The 23,829-nt window shown below is 45.9% G+C and overlaps 1 protein-coding gene across 2 annotated transcripts in view; it reads left to right on the top strand.

Moving 5' to 3' along the window:
• The first annotated feature begins 4,404 nt into the window (after positions 1 to 4,404).
• The window catches only part of LOC132391682 (probable JmjC domain-containing histone demethylation protein 2C), a 107,259-nt gene continuing 87,834 nt past the window's right edge, over positions 4,405 to 23,829 (top strand). The window contains exons 1-2 of one of the 2 annotated variants that reach the window (XM_059965223.1): positions 4,407 to 4,717; positions 20,038 to 20,184. Coding sequence is in view for 1 of the 2 variants with exons in the window: in XM_059965207.1 (XP_059821190.1) it covers positions 4,677 to 4,717 (41 nt within the window). In the remaining variant the exon portion in view is untranslated. Of the gene's footprint in view, positions 4,718 to 20,037; positions 20,185 to 23,829 lie in introns of both variants that reach the window. The other variant, XM_059965207.1, reaches the window with a different exon arrangement.

Here is a 23,829-nt window from a genome sequence, read left to right on the forward strand (position 1 = left end):
CTCCCTCTCTCATCCTCTATCCGGTTGTGCGGTCACACCTATCTACATTTGTGCCAAGATTTAAAGCCAGCTTCACATCCAAACTGAATTCACCGCTGGTGTGGTCTGGATGGAACTCCCACTAACAGACAGCAGCAGGGTTGTCACGCTGAGGCAGATCGGAGAGCAATGCTTGGGTAATGCTCTAATTGCCTTGCAGATTATGGAATAATGGTTTATCCAAGGATCTGGAGTGCCCTGTGACGGCTGGATGGATATTTGGAGAATCAGAACCAAGCTAAAGAGGCTGGGAAGGAATGAGAGGGTTAATTAAAGTATGCTGCTTTCGGAAGATGGTGGTAAAGGATTAATGACTTCATCCTCTGAATATAGGTGTAAAATTGTGCATGGAAGAAGCAGAGCATGACTGGTTGCCGGGTAACAAGAGTGTGCTCATCATAATAAGATTGTGGGCAATGCCCATTTGCAGAGATTTCTTAAAATTGGCCATCAAACAATGTGTGGGCATGAAGAACAAAACATTCACATCTATGGATAGACAATGTACCAGCCTACTCACAGAGTCCTTTTGTGACACTTGGTGTTATGCCTGGTCCCACCTGGACTTCTTTTTAACAGGGAGCGTGAGGAGGAATTTCTTTAGCCAGAGGGTGAATTTCTGGAATTCATTTCCACAGACAGCTGTACAGTACAACTCATGTATTTAAAGTGGAGGTTGATGGGTTCTTCATTAGTAAGGGTGTCAAAGGTTACACGGAGAATGGGGTTGAGAGGGATAATAAATCAGCCATGATGGAAAAGTGGAGCAGGCTCAATGGAATGGCCTAATTCTGCTCCTTTGTCTTATGGTCTTAAAACGTAGTTCTCGTTACTCCCTGCTTTCTGCAGATTACACTGATTCTTGTGGCCTTGCAGTTCTGCAGCCCCTCCTTATGGTCTATGTAAGCTCTGGGAAGGAGGAGGCAAATCAATTGGATACAAATAAATCTGTTTTTTATATTTTAAAAAATCCTGCCCTTGAGTCCATGCGCATACTGACCGGCTCTCTCTATATGGGGACATGCACTGGTACCGTCTCTACTTTGAGTTGCTCGGAGCCTTTAACATTGTACAACACGCTCAGGAGCAGTACAGGATCAAATGTCAAAGTCAGTTTGTTCCATAGAGAGATGCTGGCGCATTGTTCAAAACCATTATTTGAAAAGATGGGCTGTAAGAGACACAGTAGAGAAGAGAGGTGGGGGAGACAAGTTTGGGTGAGCAATTCCACAGTCTTGGGTTTGCTCAGCAAAGGTATGGCTTTCACGGCCTGGTTTGGGAATGAGCAGGAGGTCTGGAATTGGAAGCTGGCTGATATCTCAAGGTGGCCATGAGAAGTCACAGCTAAGGAAAAGCAGGACCATCGAGAGATTCACAGTGTGAATTGTGGATGCCACGGTAGCACAGCAGGAAGGGTAACACTTTAAAGGGCCAGCAATCAAGGTTTAACTCCTGTTGCTCTCTGTAATGAATTCATACATTCCCCCCCTGACCATATGGGTTTCCTTTGGGTGCTCCTGTTTTCTCCCACGTTTTGGGTTATTTTATTTTGTTACAGCATGAACAAGCCCTTCTGGCCCAACAAGCATGGCAACCCATTGATTTAACTCCAGCCTAAACAGAGGACAATTTACGATTACCAATGATTTATTTATTTTATTCATTGAAGTACGAATAGGCCCTTCCCGCCTGTTCAGCTACGCTGCCCAGAAATCCCCTAAGTTTACCCCTAGCCTAATCACGGGACAATTTACAACGGCCAATTAATCTACCAACTGCTAAGTCTTTGGACTGTGGGAGAAAACTGGAGCACCCGGAGGAAACTCCTGCATTCGTGGGGAGAACATATAAACTTCTGACAGATGGTGCCCAAATTGAACTCCATACACTGGAACACCCCGAGCTGTAAGTCTCACACTAACCTCTACATTGCTCTACTGTTAGAGTTAGTGACTTGTGGGCTGCTCCCAACACGATCCTTACTGATTTGATTTGGCACATTTCACTGTATGTTTTGATATGCACACGTCAAATAAAGCAAGTTTTTAAATTTTTATTCTTTATAAAACTGAGTTGTTGGCCAGCCCAGGTTGCGGGCACATGAGTAAAAGGCACTTGATGTGAGCAAAGGCAGGTGTAACAGAGATTTTGGGAGTAAGGCTAACCAGGCAAGTGTTTTAATAACATAATTGTATCTGCGGCCCTCATTGGTCAGAGTTGACCATGGATATTGTGTCCTGGCTGTCTAGATACACAAGCTTGGGCAGTACGATGTGGAGAGCCAGCTGTCGCTCATGTAGCAAAATCCCCCTGTCCACACAGCTGATGAACCCAAAGGAACAGTGGAGAACATTACAGTTTGGTACCAGACTATCGCAGGAGCTGCCAGTCAGCTTTGAGCTCGACGTAGGACTGCCTCAGGGACTCCAGCTCCGGATTCTTCCCTCGGGGTTTACTCCCGGAGCCTTCCTCATGAATGAGTATAGCCGCAAAGTGGCGGAGGTATGAGATCAAAGTTTTCCCTCCAGATGAGCTGCCAACTTACGGCTGATGAGCCCCATTTGCCCAAGGCGGCTGGTTTTAAAGCGCCAGTAACCCGTCTTTGCCCCTCCTCCTGTCAGTAGGAACTGTTCCACCGGGCTTAGTAGCTAAGCCACACATGAAGGCCAGGAGCTGGTCTTGCTTGTCAGAGGCTATTTGAGGCACGCACCATTGGGAGCATTTAATAGGCAGTGGGAGCTTGTCCTCATTACCACCCCCAGCTATAACAACCTTAAGGAACCAACATATCCTACACACGTCTTCTTAAGCAACATTCCACGGAACACCGGTCTCAGGCTGGATATGGCTCTGATGATTTGCTAATTGTTTTATTATCATTGCGTGCAGTGAGATACTCTGAGCTTTGTTTTTCCTGCCATCCAGACAGCTCATTTCAAGGCGCAGGCACAGTACATCAACAAAGGGAAACTTAATAACAGAGTGCAGAATAGGCTGTTACAGATACTGTTGCAGAGAAAGAGCGATGCAGAGACACAAATAAGGAGCAAGGGCCACAACAAAATTGACTGCGGTGTCAAGAGATCATCTTTATCATACAAAAGGTCCATTAAGGAATTTTATAACAGCAGGATAGAAGCTGCTCTTGAGCATGTCGTAGCTTTCGTTTCTTCCGCCCCGCGGAGAGGCGGGGGGGGGGGGGGAGAGATTGACCAGGGGTGGGAAGGCTTCCTGAGGCCATGGAAAGAATAGATAGAGTCCACTCCTCCTCCTACCCATAGCCCTCCCATCACATCCAAGTCAGAAGGCTGTGGATTCCAGCCAGATCTCAGAGACTTTCAATATTAAGAGAGTGTTGCAAAATCTGATTTGGCATCCTTTCGATGATAAGTGAAGCCAAGGCCGCGTGTACTCCTGCTTCTAAACTCCCCCCCCCCACTGCATTATTCTGAAGAGAAACGTGGTCTCTATCTTGTCAGCGACCTGGCCAATGTTTACCTCCGAACCGCACCAGATGACCTCATCAAGCTTCAGTCTGTGGGAGCTTATTGTGCACAAGTTGGCTGCCGACATTGCATGAATTCTGTCGGCAGTAACACTTAAAGGGATTCATTGCCTACAACAGGTTTATGTGTAGCTTCCCATTGACTCCATTGTACTTATTTGTTCTACTGTGAATGCCTGCAAGGAAATGAACTTCTAGGTAGTATATAATGACTTGTACATACTTTGATACTCAATTTACTTTGAGCTTTGAAATATTTGAGTGAGGCAGAGAGACATGGAAGATATGGTTGATTGTCCAGCCCTGAACTATGCTATATAAATCCAAAGCAACACACACAAAATGCTGGAGGTCAGGCAGCATCGATGGAAATCAATAACAGTCAACGTTTCAGGCTGAGGTCCCTCTTCAGGACTGAGCAAATTTCTGTTCTTTGATAAATTTTACTCCAAGTTTGGGTATCATAGAAAAATAATAGTTCTTTCCTTTCCTCGCTGCTAATTTAATGTTTGCACATTAGTTTTGTGCCCCTTATAGGCGGGAATGGAAGAAGTCAGAGGCAGGAAGAGGTTAACTTGTTCACAGGTATCAGGTGCGAGTCAGTGAGGGGTTAACCCTCCGTGTGTGGCTGCTTGGCAGCTTGTCAAATGGCCCTGCAGTTGTTCCTGCTGTTTGTTGGTAACGTGCCAGCAAACAGCACAGAGTATCTGTACAACTTTAAACTCTGCAAAAGGTCATCTCTCCTTCATTGCATTCAAAGATCCCTTTATTGCTGCGTAACCTTGGCTGAGCAGAACAAGAGCCCCTGACTGGTTGCACAACAGCCTGCCAGACATGAATCAGAAATCCGGTTTATCAGCCTGTTCACACATGGAGACATTTCCACTGGTTGCCAAGCACAAGACAGCAGTGGAAACAGGCACTCGCAAGCCTGTGCCAGCAACTCACTTCCCTTCCGTCTGCTCGCTCCACTTGTTGCTAACGAGGTTTTGGGTTTCAAAGCCCGTGAAACACGAGCATTCTATCCCGTGCCTGACTCTAAACCTCGGTGACCCACATTTCTGAAGGTGTTATCTGGAGATTCTGGGACGCAGGCTTACATATCACAGGCCAGTGGAGTTCAGTGCGGTTAATGTTTAAGCCCGGGGTTCGTCTCTCTCTGAATGAAAGAAGGTAAGGACACGGCCGTTGAGCCTGTTTCTCTGAGAAGCCTGTTCCTTGGTGTGAGGATTTACAAACCGGAGTCTCTGAGGGGGTGGAGGTCGGTGGGGGGAGGGGAAGGTAGGAGGTTTTTTTTAAAAGGCTCCAAGTTTATTTTTCTGGCTTGATTTTATCTGGTGGCTGAACACTAGGATCAGCTGTCAGTCGCTTCCAACTGCTGTGAGCTCGGTCCACAGTAACAGCAGTGTGTCCCAAGCACATGGCACGAGGGATTTATTTTCCTCTCATTTTCGGCAGTTGTGGATTTTACTCATTTCTTTTGGAATGTCACTCAGCTGACTGGCGCTAACGTGAGCCTCCATTACATTACCTGACTATTTCACACGGGTGAGTGGTGGGGGGTGTTGAGTGGACGGGGGGGGGGGGGGGGGGTGGGCGTAGCAGTTAGATCCGGGGCGAGCACTTTGTGGGCGAATGTTTGCCCGATCATACCTCGGGCTGTCGGTGGGTAACACGGTCAGACCTAATCAGACCCTCGTGGGTTCAAACCCCCCCCCCCCACTTGGGGCTTTTGATCACCAAATCTCTCAGCATATCCTCCTCGGGAATTGCTGAGGGAGCGCTGCATTGTTGGAGGTGCCATCTCTCAGATCAGTGAGAGCCCATTGTGTATTTTTGAATAAGAACAGGGTGTTACTCTTGGTGTCCTGCTCAATAGTTGTCTCTCAGTCAACATGTCAAAATCATATCATATTGGTGCTTGTGTTAACTTGTTGTTCGCTAATTTGCTCTTGGAATATCTCGACAGTTTGAGCACTCGAGCATATTTCTTTGCTGTTAAATGGTTGTGAAAGCCACTATAATATGGGGGGGGGGGAGTGAGAGAAGTATCATTGCGGCTTAAGCCAGCTGAGATAAGGTCATTGTACAGTCCAGAAATGCCACGATTCGGGCTCCCCCAGATGAATAGTGTGCTCACAACGCGACTGGGAGAGATTAGTGAACCAGAGTTCAAAATGTGACATGCATATAACATCCTGTTGATTCCAAACTGGCTTTCTTCTTAAACACGATTTAGCAGCCCGAAGGAAGGTCATAAATCAATGGTATAGATAATGTGGAGGGTGGGGGGGGGGGGGACACACGACGCATCGTAGAGGGTCACATGGCGAAAGAGCAGACGGGCAGAGGAAATGAGAGGACAGCATAGGAAGTGGGAGTTAGGGGCGGGAGGGAGTGTGGTGTTAGTGGGAAGGGTGAGGGTGGTATTGCAGACACGCGTGGGAGGGGAACACGGTGGTGGAGAGTGAAGAACGCGGCTGGAGCTTGTGCGGTTAAGGGGAGCGTGGAGGGGTGGAGCATGTAAGGGAGGGAAGCGGGAGGCGAGGGGTGGGGCCTTTGTGGACGGGTGGGGGGGAGAGATGAGAGGGTAAAGAAAGGGTCAGTGAGAAGCCAATCCGTACAGTTGATCTGGGAACATAATACAGTGAAGACAGCCGTGAGGCTTCAGTAACCTTTGCAAAACCATCTCCTCTGTGGTCACTGAATTCTCCTGTGACTCGCTCAGCCCCAGAAGGCGTGACATACTTGCTGCTTGATCATTGACACTTCAGGAGTCGGACATGATTCAAGTTCACCTCACCCCGGATATAAATTATTAGGGAGCTTGAGTTGTTTTTTTTTAAATTAAGATTAAGAACAGGGAAAGAATTATACTTTATCATGAAGTGTTGAAAGTTGTGGTTACGTAAAGGTCATTGACGTAGATGGTGCTAAATGGATTTAAACACCAACTCAATGTGGTTGTAAGTAGGAACAGGAGAGACGTGTGGAAAATGTCATTTTTCTCTCTTGAGCATCTTTATCTTGTTTTCCTATTCATAGTGCTTAGATTGTTGTTGGGTTCATTTCCATCGAGGATTGATGCAGGTTTAGCACAAGTAACCACTTGTGGTGTATAGTAGTCAACCCCCCCCCCCCCCCCCCCACCCCCATTAGCAGATGGTGCTTTCTTGACCTTGGTGATTTTTTTTAAAATGGCCAGTCATGCCGCTGGCATTAAGGCAACAGTAAAGGTGCTACATCTCTGGCCATGTTCAAAGCTTCCTTCATGTCAGCAGCTTCCTCTCTATTTATCACTACTGTCAGTCATGCAAGTCCTGGGTGGAGGCTCAGAAATACCATGGCACTAGGATGTAGAAGGATTCTTTGTTGCTCTTTCCATAAGTTTTGTTTTACCAGTCAGGGTTGATGGCCCTGAACTAAACCCCTTATCCTGGAGGACTGGTGGACCCCTCTTAGTCTGGGCTCTACCCTCTGACTGTTTTGGCATGGGTGACCTTACCAAGAGCCAAAACACAAGGCCTTGACTCCAGCCAACATGGCTATCTGGGTCACTGAGGCATGCAAGCCTACAAACCGTGACAAGGTTGCATTTGGAGGACTTCAGCGATGCTCCCCACTTGTGTAACCTGGTTCCCATCTCTGCAGAATAGCAACGTGAACTGCAAAATCTCTCATTCAAACCCTGGGTTATTTTAAGTGGAGAAACCCTGGAAATTTGCAGCTCAAAAGAAGTTATCAGTTTCATTGTGTTCGTTGCTAAGCAAAGGGTGAGCTGCTTAGATCTATTCCAGCATCCCAATCATAGCTTTATAAGACCATGAAGTATGGGAGTAGAATTTGTCTAGTTGGCAGAGCAGGCTTGATGGGGTGTTTCATCATGGCTGATTCATTTTACCTCTCAGCCCCAATCTCTTGCCTTCCCCTGTATCCCTTCATGCCCTAACCAATCAAGAATTTATCAACTGCTGCCTTAAATGTACATAAAGACTCGGCCTCTACAGCTGTCTGTGGCAAAGAATTCCACAGATTCACCAATTGGGCTAAAGAAATTCTTCCTCATCTCTGTTCTAAAAGGATGTGTCTCTATTCTGAGCCATGTCCTCTGGTTTTAGATACTTCTACCATAGGAAACATCTTGTGCACATCCACTCCATCAAGGCCTTTCACAATTCAATAGGTTTCAATTAGATCACTTCTCATTCTTCTGAATTTCAGTGAATACAGGCCAGAGCCATCAAATGCTCTTTATATGACAAGACATTCAATCCTGGAATCATTCTCATGAACCTCCTTTGAACCCTCTGCAGTTTCAGCACATCCTTTCTAAGATGAGGGCCCAAAACTGCCCACGATACTCCCAGTGAGACCTCACCAGTGCTTTATAAAATCTCACATTTGTAGGTATAGCTTTAGAGGTAATGGCTTGTCACATGCTTATCCAGGTACATTCTGGATATGATTAGGGTCTATCTTTGACAAACCTTTCTGGCTACAGTTCCATATTCCACTTTGTCAACTTTCCCATCCAATCCATCTACTATTTGTTAACCCTATGTTCCTTGCTATTACTCTCTCTGCCAAGGGAAACGTCTCCTTTCTGTTTTTGCTGTCTAGGTGTCTCACTTTTTTTCTACACTTTGATTAAGTATCCTTTGTTCGAAAGAATAGCCCAAGCTTGGGCAGCCTCTCCTCATGACTAAGCTTTTCCAAGCCTTGCAGCAAAACCATAAATCTCCTCATCAGACTATAGTGCTCTCACATTCTTCCATTGTGGTGGTGTTGAGGGCTAGTTATTGCCCAACTGATGGTGTGTGCTGTTTTGACATGACCTCCCTGCTCTTATCCTGTGCCTCAGCTGATATAGCCAAGTATCTTGTGTGCCGCCTTAATCATCTTATCTGCCTGTCCTCCTGTCTTTAAAGGACTGGGGACAGGCACTTCAAACTCCTATTATTGCTCCCTGTCCGTGTTTGCTCATACATCAGGAGAGAGCCCGCCTTTGTTTTAATTTCCATTTCAAGGCAAGAACAATTTTGTGTGAAGCAAGTGGTTTGTTTACCAGGGGAAAAAAATCCTTCCCTCTGTTAGCCTGCGGGTCACCTTTGGGCAAAGTGTAGTGCCAGTTTAGCCCCCTCACCTCCCCCTCAGATCAGAGTGTATGGTCGTATGAGCAGCTGGTAAACATTACAAGTCCAGGTTATGTGACCAGTGATGCTAGGTAGTCAATCTCTGAAGAGTCTTTGCAGTGGTGTAAATGAGTTGATCAGGGATGAGGAATTTGTCACTGAAGAGTGTGGATAATGGCTGGGGTCACCCGTCTTAGACCATAAGACGTGGGAGCAGAATTGGGCCATTCAGGCTCATTGAGTCTACACCATTCCATCATGGCTGATCCCAGATCCCACTTGACCCCCATACACCTGCCTTCTCAGCATACCCTTTGATGCCCTGACTGATCAGGAAGAGGTCAACTTCCGCCTTAAATATATGCACAAAATTGGCCTCCACCACAGTCTGTGGCAGAGTATTCCACACATTTACTACTCTCTGGCTAAAAAAAAATTCCCCTTACCTCTGCCTCTCAATTTTGAGGCTGTGCCCTCTGGTTCTGAAATCCTCACTGTAGGAAACATCCTCTCCACATCCACCCTATCTAGTCCTCTCAACATCCGGTAGGTTTTAATGAGATTTCTCTCCCCCCCCCCCCCCCCCACCACATTCTTCTAAATTCCTGTGAGTACAGGCCTAGAGATGGCAAATGTTCCTTATGTGTTAACCCCTTCATTCCCTGAATCATCTGAATCATCCTCATGAACCTCCTCTGGACTCTCTTCAATGACAACACATTCTTTCTGAAGTATGATGCCCAAAACTGTTGACAGTACTCTAAGCGTGGCCTGACTAGTGTCTTATAAAGGCTCAGCATCATCTCCTTGCTTATATATTCCATTCCCCTTGAAATAAATGGCAACATTGCATTTGCCACCTTTACCACAGTCTCGACCTGTAAGTTAACCTTTTGGGAGTCTTGCATGAGGACTCCTAAGTTCTTCTGCACCTCTGTTGTTTGAACCTTCTCCTCATTTAGATAACAGTCCACACTATTGTTCTTTACCAAAATGCATTATCATACATCTCCCAACACTGCCATTTTTGCCAATTCTTCCAATTTGTCCAAGTCCTGCTGCAATCTCATTGCTTCCTCAGCACTACCTACCCCTCCACCTATCTTTGTATTATCTGCAGACTCCACAAAGCCATCAATTCCATTATCTGAATTGTTGACAAACAATGTGAAAAGCGGCTGTCTCAATACCGATCCCTGAGGAACACCACTAGTCCCCCGGCAACCAACCAGAAAAAGCCACCTTTTATTCCCACTTGCTGTCTCCTGTCTGTCAGCCATGCTGCTGTCCATGCCAGTAATGCCATAGGATTTTATCTTGTTAAGCAGTGTCATGTGTGGCACCTTATCAAACATCTTCAGAAAAACAAGTAAATGACATCCACTGCCTCTCCTCTGTCCACCCTGTTTGTTACTTCCTCGAAGAACTCTAATAGATTTGTCAGACAAGTATTCCCTTTACAGAAACCATAATGACTTTGACTTAATTTATAATTAGTCTCCAAGTACCTCGAAACCTCGTTCTGAGTAGTCACCAACACTTTCCCAACCACCGAGGTGAGGCTAACTGGCCCATAATTTCCTTCCTTTTGCCTTTCTTCCTTCTTAAAGAGTAGCGACATTTGCAATCTCTGGGACCATACCAGAAAGAAAAGACTTGAAAGAAAAAGACTAATGCATCTGTAATCTCTTCAACGACCTTTCTCAGGACTCTGGGATTTAGTCCACCTGGCCCAGGTGACTTATCCACCTTAAGACCTTTAAGTTTGCCTAACATTTTTTTCCTTTGTAATAGCAAAGGAAAAGCCACTGCCCAGAAGAAGACAATGGCAAACCGCTTCTATAGAAAATTTTGCCAAGACCAATCATGGTCAAATCGGCACATAATGATAATGTTGATTGCAATGTGCTGGAGAAAGTCCCCAAGTCGGGCAGTGTTAATGGAGAGGAAATGGACAGTTTATGTTTTGGGTCTGGACCCTTTATCTGGACTGAAATCTAGAGGGAGCTGGCCAGTGTAAAATGGTGGGGGGGGGGGAGGGGGAAGCAGTGGAGCAAGAACTGGAAGGTAATGGGTGGATCCAGGTGAAGGGGGTTGTTTCTGTTGTTTATACTGTGACTGGTATCCTGATTTTTGTTTGGTGCCATTTGAAACCCCCAGCTTGTCTCAATATTGCCTAGAAATTAGATTTTTGAAATGGACTAGGTGTACAAAAAATAATACAGCCAGACTTTGCCTGGCCAGCTCCCACAAACAGCAATGTTAAAAGATGCAAGTATTCTGTTTTTGTGAAATTATTTGGAGGATTGATGTGTCCATAACACTGAGGGGAGAGCTCACATGTTCTTCAAATAGCAGATAGAGGTCTCTTGCAAAGGAAATGCAGTCCATGTAACTGTGCGGCACTGCCCCAGTATTACCACATGACCCACCTAGATCCTGTGCTCCAGTAGTTTGGGGATTGAATTGACAACGGAAAGGTTGTTCTGCTGAGTCATGGTTGTGCAAGATGTCAGTATTATTGTCACAAGATATCAGGGGTGTGTTGAGTGATACTTGGGGTTTACAGATCAGAGAAGGTTAGTGAGATAAAAGTTGGAAACATTTACCAGCTCCGGCCAAGTGAAAAATCGTCATTCTTCACTCTGAAACAGTGCAGTAATTTCTCTCACCATTAGTGCTAGCTGGTCTTCAGTATTCTCTTTCTGTCTCGGGTTCACGGCACCTTATTTAAGGTTTTGGCACGTGGCCCTCACCATTGAAATCTGGCCTGTCAGGTGAGACAGGAACTAGATTCACCTTTATCACCATTGAGTCTTGCTGGCTGATGGTCGCTGTGCACTGGAAAAGCTATTTTCATTCTGGAATCTGAGAGAAACTTGCCCCTTGACACTGCTAGACTGACAGCACCATTCCTGTTGCTCAGAATTCCTTGGCACTTCCCTAAACTTATCAAGTAACTGTGCAGATTGAAGAGGCAGCTGGGCACTTTGAAATTGGCAGTAGCTGGTAACCCTCATTGTAAAATTGGAGCGGGGGGGGGAATTAACTTTTATTGGCACAGTGTAGTTCAAGGGAAATACTAGTTTACTGGATGTGGATAGATGCTATAATTGAATTGATATTATTGCATCCTTAATATACATGAGGAGTAAAAATCTCCCTCTAAACATGCAATCATAGTAATTTATAATAAATCGAACAGTCAATGTAACATAGAAATAAACTCAAATCAGCGTGAGTTAATCAGTCTGATGGCCTGGTGGAAGAAGCTGTCCTGGAGCCTGTTGGTCCTGGCTTTTATGCTGTGGTACTGTTTCCCGGATGGTAGCAGCTGGAATAGATTGTGGTTGGGGTGACTTGGGTCCCCAATGATCCTTCGGGCCCTTTTTACACACCTGTCCTTGTAAATGTCCTGAATCATGGGAAGTTCACAACTACAGATGTGCTGGGTTGTCCACACCACTCTGCAAAATCCTGCACTTAAGGGAGGTAGAGTTTCCATACCAGGCAGTGATGCAGCCAGTCAGGATGCTCTCAGTTGTGTCCCTGTAGAAATTTCTTAAGATTTGGGGGCCCATACCAAATTTCCTCAACCATCTGAGGTGAAAGAGGCGCTGTTGTGCCCTTTTCACCACACAGCTGGTCTGTACAGACCACGTGAGGTCCTCAGTGATGTGGATGCTGAGGAACTTAAAGCTGTTCACCCTCTCAGCCCCAGATCCATTGATGTCAGTAGGGGTGAGCCCGTCTCCATTCCTCCTGTAGTCCACAACCAACTCCTCTGTTTTTGTGACATTGAGGAAGAGGTTGTATTCTTGACACCACTGTGTCAGAGATGACTTCTTCCCTGTAGGCCACCTCGTTATTGTTTCAGATTAGGCCAATCGATGTAATGTCATCGGCAAATTTAATTAGCAGATTAGAGCTGTGGTTGGTGATACAGTCATGGGTACACAGGGAGTAAAGTGGGGGACTCGGTATGCAGCCCTGAGAGGCTCCTGTGTTGGGAGTCAGAGGGTTGGAGGTGAGGGAACCCACTCTTACCACCTGCCGGTGATCTGACAGGAAGTCCAGGATCCAGCTGCAGAAGGCAGTGTCAAGGCCGAGGTCTCTGAGCTTCCTGTCGAGCTTGGAGGGAATTATGGTGTTGAATACTGAAATGTGGTCCAAGAACAGCATTCTCACACAAGTAACCGTCTTCTCCAGATGTGTAAGGAGAGTGTGTAGAGCAGTGGCTATTGCGTCGTCTGTTGATCGGTTGCGTCGGTAGGTGAATTGCGGGGGTCCAGTGTGGGTGGTAGCAAGCTGCAGATGTAGTCCTTGACCAGCCTCTCAAAGCACTTGCTTATTATTGAGGTGAGTGTGACAGGCCACCAGTCGTTCAGGAATGGATATTGAGTCCTACTTGTTTATGTGATACACAAGCCAGGCTAGTATGGTGTAGAGGGCAAACTGTTGCCCATGCAGCAGGCATGCAGCTGATGAATCCAAAGGAAAGCCAAGACCGATACAGTTTGGTACCAGTGGTGTTACAGGAGTTGCCATTCAGCATTGAACTCAATGTGAGACTGCCTAGGGGACACTGGTCTGGATTTTCACTGGGGGGGGGGGGGTTTACTCCTGAAGCTCTCCCCATGAGTGGGTATAGCTACAAGCAGCGGAGGTTTGAGATCCAAGTTTTCCCTCGATAAGCCCCATCTACCCAAAGCAAATGGTTTTACCGTGCCATTAACCCCCTTTTGCCCCTTCTCCTGTCAATAGAAACAGTTCTGCTAGGCTTAGTAGCTAAGCCACATGTGAAGGCCAGGAGCTGGACTTGGTTGTCAGAGGCTATTTGAAGCACAAGCCATTGGGAGCACTTAGTAGATCGTGGGAGTTTATCCCCATTGCCACTCCCAGCTGTAACAACCTTAAAGAACCAATATGTATATATTAAAAATATTTCTGTTTTTCTATTAAACAATATGAGTAAAATGTAAAATTTCTATCATAGTTTCATGCACAGTGAAACAGGACAATGAACTGTTCCAGTATGGTTCAACAGCGAAAGCTCCCCAGGAGGTGAACATGACATTGATAAGTACAGATTCTCCTTGCCTGCTGCTGCTCACAGTTGCGGAGGAGACATGCATCTCTTGGCCGCTGTCCTATTTTTTTTTTTTATGGCCCCCTCCCTGCTACTCCCACCTTTATCTCTCTCGTCCTTCTGTGTATGTGCAGCTGTCTCTTGGCCCATTCTGTCACTTCTCTCTGCCGCGTATATCTAATGGTGTGCAGGATGTGAGTGGGAAGTCACTGAGTTAAGCAGCAATGTCTTTAAAAAGGACCCATCAAACGCTGCTGCCGAGACCTGCTCTCTTCCACCTGTTGATCCCTTGTTTGTCTCCTCCTCTAAATGCAATGTGGCACCAAGGTCACCTTTTTCAACTGTGCTCTTGCGCACCTCTCCATTTAATTCGTTGCCTGCCTGTTCCTCCCCCATGCCCAATCTCTTGTCCTGCAGTCTGCCTGCAGAGTTCTAGCTACCCTTATTCATCCACATGTCTATAATCTCATTTCCCTCTTTCTATAACTTCACCATGGCAACCAGATGTTCCCTATTTCCCTGAATCTTCTGTTCTCCTTTGCTGCTGTTGCTGCTCTACACCACCCCCACCCCACCCCACTCTCCTTCCAATTTGACCCTCGCCTTGCATCCTGGAAACTAATAAACTTCAGCTTCTTTTTTAGGCTCCTTGGTGTAGGATAAGTGCCATCAAATGTAGTTTTACAGAGGTGAAGGCAAAATGGATGCCAGTATAAAACTACGAGATTCTGCCAATGATGGAAATCCAGAGTAACATGTACAAAATGCTGGAGGAACTCAACAGTTTAGGCAGCATCTGTGGGGAGGAGTAGACAGTTGTAAGTTTAGGACAAGACCCTTCGTCAGGACTAGAAAGGAAGGGGTGTGGGGGAGAAGAAGCCAGAGTAAGATGGTGGGGGTGGGGGGATGGGAAATGGTACATGCTGGCAGGTGATGGGGGGGGGGAGGGGGGTGGGGGGAAGTCTTGGCCTGAAATCTCAACAGTTTATTCCCTTCCGCAGAAGCTGCCTGACTGGCTGAGTTACTCCAGCATTTTGCGTGTGTTGCCCAAGATTTCAGCATCTGATTCCCTTGCGTATTTGGTTTATTTCTTCCAGTGTACTGCCAGAGCAGTTCTGTTAAGAAAATGATCAAGAACTATTTTACTCCAAACCCCGTGGTGTTGGGGCAAATGGCTAAAATATTGGTTAAGTTTGTTGGTTTTATGGTGCACCTTGAAAGAGAGTGAGGGAGGGCTGGAGAGGGAATGCTAGAGGTCAGATTCTTGGCAGTCGAAGCTCACTAGCTGCCAGTGTGAGAGGAGTTTTATTGGAGAGTGATCAAGGGGCCAGAAATAGAGGAACAGACAACAGTACAGCATAGTACAGGACCATCAGTCCATGATGTCCTGTTAACATTTTAACCTCTTCCAAGATCAATCTAACCCTACATAGCCCTCCATTTTTTTTTCCTATCATCTATGTACCTATCTAAGGGTCTCTTAACGGTCCCCAATGTATCTGCCTCTACCACCATCTCCAGCTGTGCATTCCATGCACTTACCAGTCTGTCTTTTTATTTAAAAAAAAGGACAATTGCATCTACTTATCCCCCTTGCAGGTGGCACAGTAGCATAGTGACTAGCACAACACTAAGACCTAGCTGTTGGTAGGTTAATTGGTCATAGTTCAGTGACTAGCACAACGCTTCACAGTACAGATGACCTGGGTTCAATTCCTGCTGATATCTGCAAGGTATTTCCAAAGATGTATCATTTGGTAGGTTAATTGGTCATTGTAAATTGTGTGATTAGGATTGGATTAAATCGGGGGATTGCTGGGTGGCATGGCTCAAAGGCCCTGTTCCATTTTGTATCTCAATAAATAAATTGAATATTTTCCTCCAAACACCTTAAAAGTATGTCCTCTCATGTTAATTGTTACTGAACTGTGGTGGGGAAGGTGCTGGCAGTCTATTCGATCTATGCCTCTCATCTATCAAGTCGCCTCTCATCCTCCTTCGCTCCAAAGGGAAGTCCTGGCTTGCTCAAACTTTTCTCATAATAGCATGCTCTGTAGACAAGGCGGCATCTTGGTAAATTTCCTCTGAGCCCTCTCTAAAGCTTTCAAATCATTCCTGCAGTGAGGCGTCCAGAGCTGAACACGGGCGTGCCAAAGACGGGAGGAGCTGACACGTAGTGAATGTTCTGGCCATCAAAGGAACTACAGTTGCTTCTTAAACATGACCACTTAGAATAGTAGATAACACAGAGGCAGGCCCTTTGGCCACATTTATTCTTGTATCTTTGTTCGCAGCTAGCACTCAATCTGTGGAGGTTCTTCCGAGTGGATTTTTCCACATACCCAGTGTTCAATCGTTGGCAAATTATATTTTACAGAAAATCATAAATACAGCTGAGGTTCTACATCATCAAAACAGCCCATGGTAGCGTAGCAGTTGGTGTAATGCTAATCTGACATTGCATGTTTTCCACCTGTGAACCGCGTGACCTTCTTCCAACTGCCTCAGTTTCCTCCATTGTGGAGCACTGGGTGGCAACCTTGCTATTTTGTCTTTCTTACGATGCCGAGCTGTTAGCTCGACGCTCAGCCCTGCAGGGATGGAAGGCGTACAAGGAGCCAGCCGGATTTGAACCCGGCACTGCTTGCCTTGAAGTCTGGCGCTGGCACCACTGCACCACCAGCCAGCTGACGTAGTTGGCCGTGGTAAACTGTCCTGTGATTAGGCTAGTGCCACATGGGCCTGTGCTGCACTGCATCTCTAAATAAAATGAAGTATTACTTTTCACCAGACAGTTTGGGTTTTGCTTGATTCACCACATCTCCAAGGGCCCCTGGCTTAAGCAGGGTCCAATTGCAGCTTGCTGTCAGGAGATTAGTGTACTCAGTGCTGAGTGAAGGTGACTAGGGCTTGTTTACCAACCAGGAGCAGTCTGCTCAGCAAGCAGCTTCGGGAGAATGTTTCATTGGTCATTGATTTGGGCAGTGTTTATCCAAGATAGATAAGGCTGTGTGTTTGACTGTATCATCAATCCCCTCTGGTTCATTCACCTCCTCGTAGTACAGGCTGGCCTCCTGTCGAGATGTTGTAGCAATTCACCTTGATTTGTAGAATGCAATGGTAAATGTGGTATAAAAATATTGCACTTCACTGCTGAATTTTAGATCAGAACAAGATGTAAAATGCCCTGTAGCCTTCCAGTTTTCACTATTCTTCCAATGGCACCCACCTTTTCTGGATCCGAAGTATTGGAATATTTTTTTCCATAGCTATGCAGCTTTTAACCTCTCATCCATGAAGGTAAAAAGATTGCCATTCTGGCCAGGCTTTTAAGTAATTTGTGCAAGTGCTCCAGCTGAAATGGCTTGGTGACCGGATTGCCAAACTAGTGAAGCACATGTCCCTCTCCCTGTTACTGCCAATAGCAAGGAAAGTTAATAGAGATGAGCTTTATTTGTCGCACGTACATTGAGATGTACTGTGACATGCATGGTTTGCACCAACAATCAACGCAGCCCGAGGATGTGCTTGGGGGTGCAGCCAGCGAGTGCTGCCATATTGGCAGCAGCATCAACCTAGCATGCCAGTAACTCACTAACACTAACTGCAATCAGAATTGGGTTTAATATCACCTACAAATATCATGAAATCCATTACAAGAACAATTGGTGAAACACACTGAATATAAAAATACTTAGTTTGTTTTTTGTATTTTGTTTTTGTGTGGGGGAAGGGGGATTTGGGGGTCCATGTGCCTGTACCTTTTTGTTTTGTGGTGATCTGGAGAAAAAGGATTTCAGAGTTGTATACTTTGAATATAAGTAAACCTTTGAACCTTTAACTTTGCAGCAGCAGTGTAAGAAAATGTAGAAAGAAATGTTACAGTAAGTATATGTAGAAAATGGTTAAGTAGTGCAAAAACAAATATTTAAAAAAAAGTAAGATAGTGTTCACGGGTTTGATATCCATTCAGAAATTGGATGGCAGAGGGAGAAAAGCTGTTCTTGTGTGCCTTTTAGGCTTTTGCACTTCCTTCCTGATGGGAAAAATGAGAAGAGGGCATGTCCTAGTTGGTGTGTGGCCATTTTTTTTCTGAGGCACCACTTCTTGAAGATGTCTTGGATACAACGGAGGCTAGCGCCTGAGAGGGAGTTGACTAATTTATCAACTCTCTGCAGCTTGCTTTGATCCTGTGCAGTAGCTTCCCCCTCCTCCCCCATACCAGATGGTGATGCAGCTAGTCAGAATGCTCTCCACAGTACATCTGTAGAAATTTGAGTGTTTTAGGTGACACAGCAAATCTTCTCAAACTCTTAATGAAGTATAGCCACCGGCTTGCCTTCCTTATAGCATGTGGGAGAAAACCAGAACATCCTGAGGAAATGGGGAGAATATACAAATTTCTTGCAGACAGCAGCGGGAATTTGACCCTGAAGTACAGGAGCCTGAAGACCCACACTCTGATTCAGGAGCAGCTTCTTCCCCTTCACCACCAGATTTCTGAATGGTCCACAAACCAATTTTTTTTTTATTTTGTAAATTATAGCAATTTTATGCCTTTGCACTGCAGCTGCAGAACGATCTTCATGTCATTGTAAAACTATGGAATCTGATTCTACAAAAGTAGCTGGTAAGTTTAAATGCAGTGGATTGACAAATTAAAATAGAAAGGTAATATTGGTAATGGTGACTGAAATTCACATTGTAATCTGGAGTCTTTCACCCAGATGACCAATCTGATTGCAGTAATAACTATGCCTCTCATTGACTTGCTGAAAACAGTAAGATCGAATGAGTTACCCATCATCAAGATGGACATCAGATTAGGATTCAACAGAAGGTCATTCTGTATACTCAACCATATAAACACCTCCTTTATTGTTATTTAGAGACTTGCACCAAAGTCAAGAAAGTTCTTCTGCAGTCGAGTACTACAATAGCTACACAAAATCCTACCAGGTTGGGTACTGGCCTTATTGCAGTGACAGGGCCTGAGGGTGAGGAACAATCTGTGGTCTGGATGATTTAAGCACTGGGCTGGATTGAAGTGGTTAGGGTGTTTGGGTTGGAAGTGAGGGGTGGGCCAGTTTGGCTAGCTGCTGCATGGGATTTGCTCGGCTCTGTGCTGGACTGAGGCCTTAATCAGCTTCCCTGGACTCCTGAACTTCAGTTCTGAATGCTTGCTTTATTGTTTGCACACTTAGTTTTTTTGCTCTCTCTCTCTCCACATTAGGTATTTAGTTGTCTTTTGTTTTCAATAAGTTCTGTTGGGGTTCTTTTGTCTCATAGCTGTCTGTAAGGAGACTAATCTTAAGGCTGTATAAAGTATACGTACTTTTGAACTTTGAACAACTCTTGCATTATGGAGCATTGGAAAGATAGGCCAACTAGATGGGAGTGTGTTGCACAATTTTCCTCTTGTAGGCCCGGGTTACATCATGGCAATGGAAACTTTCTGCAGTTTGCCAGCTAACCCTCATCAGCTGATTTGCATCATCTAAAAGAAGAACTGAGAGAAACAAGATTCCCATCACTGTCTGTAAGAAGTTCATACATTCTCCCTCTGACGAGAAGGGTTTCCTCTGGGTGCTCCAGTTTCCTCCCACATCCTAAAGATGTACGGGTTGGTAGGTTAATTGGTCACATGGGTGTAAATGGGTGATGTGAGCTCATTGGGGTAGCCTAATATCATGCTGCATGTCTGAAATCATCTTGACGAGAGGTCTCAGTGCCCACTGGATTGAAGGGTTCAGTTGAATTATTACCAACTAAAATGGTTCCATCATCAACTATACCTTTGGCTCCCACACCACTGGCAAGAGGTAAAACTACTTGTCACTTTGGCATGGACACTTCAGTTCCTTGTGAGAAATGACCACTTTGCAGCCCTTCTGGAAAACAAAGTCCAATCAAAGTTGTAAGTAAAATTTGTTATCAGCGTACATACATGTCTCCACATACAACCGTGAGATTCCTTTTCCTGCGGACGTACTCAGCAAATCTGTAGAATAGTAACTGTAAACAGGATCAATGCAAGAGCATAGAAGACGACAAGCTGTTGAAATGCAATGATAAATAACTGCCAATAAATAATGAGAGCATGAAGTAACAAGATTATAAAAAGTCCCTGAAGTGAGATCATTGGTTGTGGGAACTTCTCAATAGATCAGTGTAGTTATCCTTTTTTGTTCAAGAGCCTGATGGCAGAGGGATGGTAACTGTTCTTTAACCTGGTGGTGTGAGTCCTGAGGCTCTTGTACCTTCTGTCTTAGGGCAGCAGCAAGAAAAGACCGTGGCCTGGGGGGGGTGGAGAGGATCTTTGATGGACGCTGCTTTCCTACAACAGCAATACTAATTGCAGAGAAACTCTTAGAGGATCCATGAGGAATCTGCAGCAGCAGGATTTCCTTCCAAAATCTGTAAGATGTGATCAACTCTATCTTTACCATCAAGCTGGTGAATGTGGGTGTTCAGTGCAGAGTAATTGGAATTGGTTTAGTTTTGGTCACATGTACTGAGATGGTGAAAAGCTGGTTTTGCAGATTGTTCATTCAGACAATTACACACTCTTCAAACAGCGGCAGGCACATCGAAAATGGAACAGTCAACATAGCCACTTGCAACACAGATCAGATTAAAGCTCTCTTGTTCTGCATGGTGTTAGTGGACAAATTAAACTGCTAACAAGAGGAGGAGTATTCAAAATATCCCCAAAGTATGCACTGCATCTGTCACCAAATACCCTCAAATTCATTTTCTTGCAGGCATTCAAACAAATAAATAGAATTAATGAAAACTACACAAAGACCAGCAACCAATGTGCAAAAGACAAACTGTGTAAATACAAAAAAAAAACACACTAAATAATAAATAATACTGAGAACATGAGTTGTAGGGTTCTTGCAGGTGATTCCATAAGGTTGTGGCAAGTGCTGTTATCCATGCTGGTTCAGGGGCCAGATGTTTATAGGTCAAGTCTAAAAAAAGTCTCCGGAAACCTTCAGTCAGAGATACGGAACAGGTAACATATCTGTGTATGGACTGTAGGGTGGTATAATGTTTTATTTCTCCTATGTGGTCCATTCTATTGTGCAAGGTCGTCCAGCCAATTTGCTTCCCATACTGCCCAGAAATGGTTAAAACCTCGATACAGAAAATGCTAAGGGACCAGATAATATCTCGGCCATAGTACTAAAGACTTGCCTCCAGCCAAGCTGTTCCGGTACACTACAACATTAGCCAACTCTATGGAAGATTGCCCAGGGACACCTTGTTCACAAAATGCAAAACCAATCGATCCAGACGTTCACCACCCCATCCGTCTATTTTCAACTGTCAAGAAAGAATTCAATGCCCTGTTGTTAGGGTTATTAAGTGGCACTGCTTGCTGAACGTAAGCTTTCACAGCTTGGCCTCAGTCTTGAAAGTACCCAGGGTGGCCCTAATTTACCTGCATATGGTTCTGTACATGAAGTGCCCCAGACTGCCCTTGAATGACCATCGCAGCTACATCTTTTTCCACCAAAACTATTAAAGTTTACTTGCATCACAAATACACGAGGTACAGATATTCATGATTTACACGGCAGTGAGTACACTCAATAAAATATGGTTACTACTGTCTGTTAGACGATCCATGCCCCGGGGCCCCACGGCTCCCGGAAGTCCCGCAATTGCATGCAGCCTCTCCAAAGACAGCCGGGCACGAAGGTATCCTTGGGGAAAGGGCAGGCATTCGACCCCCAGGCAGCGCCCTCCACTTTCCGCCGCCTAGACCCATGAATGGCCAACTTGGCCAGGCCCGGAAGCATGCCTACCGGGAGATCCTGCTCACGACCCTCCCCTTTCTGATGTTGGGGTTCCCGTATATGAGGACGGCGGGACTAAAATGCAGCCAGAATCGTAGCAGCAGCCCTTTCTGAAACTCAAACGGGGGGCTGTAAACCTCTCTCACTCCGTGTAAGCGTGATACACTGACTCCTCCGCTCACAGAATGGTCAGGGGGACCCGCTCAAAACCTGCCCGGTGTAACAACTTCCAGCCCAGATCCCCATTGTACCGGGGGAAGCAGCCCAGCATAACGAAACTTCCACTGGGGACCTCCTCCACTGCCAAGGCGAGCCCGGTCGGCAGGCGAAGGCAACGGAGTAAAAGCTGGGCAGCAGCAGCCCGCACAAGAACCGCTTCTGAGAGAACGACACACCGGGCATCCCCGAGAGACGGCTCATGTTATGCGGGACCCTCTCCCGAGGCCCGGGTCCACCGTGCAGCCGGAACCCCTCCACCTCTCCGCGCTCCCGACACCCACCCTAATAGGATCCTCCACACTCTGACAGAAAGGTCAGGGAAGACCAGAGTTTAGTTGACCCGTGACCTCTGCTTCGCCTGTCACCCCCCCCCCCCCCCATTACAGAAGCCGCCTAACCTCACAAGAAAACAGGTCATTAGATCGCAAACGTGAGACCATCTGCAGACTCGGGAAATCCAAAGCAACGCCCGCAAAACGCTGGAAGAACTTAGCAGGCCAGGCTGCATCAATGGGAGAGGGTAAATAGTCGACATTTCAGGACCAGACCATTCTTCAGGTCTGCATGCTGTGGATTTCCAACATCTGCAGATTTTTCTCGTGTTTATCATGCCAATCAAATGCCCATCTTCATGTTGCTAACACCTGTGTGAAATATCCTCTGCTCTAAACTAAATAAGTTCCTGTTAAGTCTCTGCAACACACAAAATGCTGGAGGCAGTATCAGTGGCAATCATAGACGTTTCGGAACTGATGAAGGTTCTCGACCCGAACCATCACCTGGTTACTCTTTCCCAGGTCATTAGATCTTTATCGAACCAAACGGCTAGCTAAGCCGTGAAGAGGGTTACTGGAAGATTAAAAATTTTGAGAGAAAATAAAACACGTCAGTTCTCCCTGCCTTCCAGGTCCCGTGAAATAAACCAGCAATTTAAAAATCACCGCTCAGTAATATCCTGCTTAAAGCTCATTGTGCCTTGCTATTGCCCCAGCAAGATGGACACCACCTAACCCAAAGGTAACGGCACACAGATGCTTGTCTGGAGAACAGTGCAGACAGGCCAGTTGTTCTATTGATGCTAATAATGTACGTTACGTCCATCAGTGCAGCTGCTAAATCTGCAAGTTCGTCTCTGACATGTCTGAGACCAAATTCAGAGAAACACTTGGAGATGCACGTTCACGAGCAGACCAGAGACAGGCAGTTTATAATGTTTTACTTTATTCCTTTCCAACCTGCCTGACACATTGTCTATTTTTTAAAATAACTTGCAAAATATAAGCAGTAAGTGATGGAAAAAACTAAACAGGCCAAGGTGCATCTGTGGAGAGTGAGAGAGGGAAGAGTTTTTAACCTTTTGTCGGAGCTATTATTAATGAGTACTGATTGTGATCCAGTGTTATGTTTGGGGGGGGGGGGGAGGATAAATGCTCATTCAACACAGCTTCCAGACATAGGAACTTCTGGTCAACAATCTGATCAGATACAGAGACAACAAAGCTAAAGTGACAGTGTCCACCTGCACCCCCCCCCCCCCACCCCCGTCTTCATTTGGTGCTTCAAGACCTCGCCCACCTAATGTTTATTTACCCCTCTCTACTGATTTACTGTCAACCCATCAACATTTTGTGTATCCACTCACCCCATCCTGTCCTGCAACAACGCCCTTTCCCTCTCCCCACCTCCCCCTCCCCCCCCCTCCCCCCCTCCCCTTCCTTCCCCGTCCCCCTCCCCCCCTCCCTCCCCTCCCTCCATGATGTATCTCTACCTCAATCCATCTGCTAATTAATTGAGGATGACTCAGGTTAAAGGTGGAATCCTTTTAAACAACCTTCAATGGGTCCCACACTAGAATACGCTTCGGTTGTTTATGTCTCAGACTGGAAGTCTTATCATCCAACCTTCAGGTGGCATGGAGCCAGACTGACTTGCTAGGTGCCAGGTTCTTGCCTAACCCATTTGTCCTCTGTCCCCTCCTTGGTCTTTGCCAATCTGCAGTGGTTAAGTCAAAACTGTGGGCCCGAGCTGGAGACAGGA

This window comes from Hypanus sabinus, chromosome 1, assembly GCF_030144855.1.
Source record: "Hypanus sabinus isolate sHypSab1 chromosome 1, sHypSab1.hap1, whole genome shotgun sequence".
Taxonomy (NCBI): domain Eukaryota; kingdom Metazoa; phylum Chordata; class Chondrichthyes; order Myliobatiformes; family Dasyatidae; genus Hypanus; species Hypanus sabinus.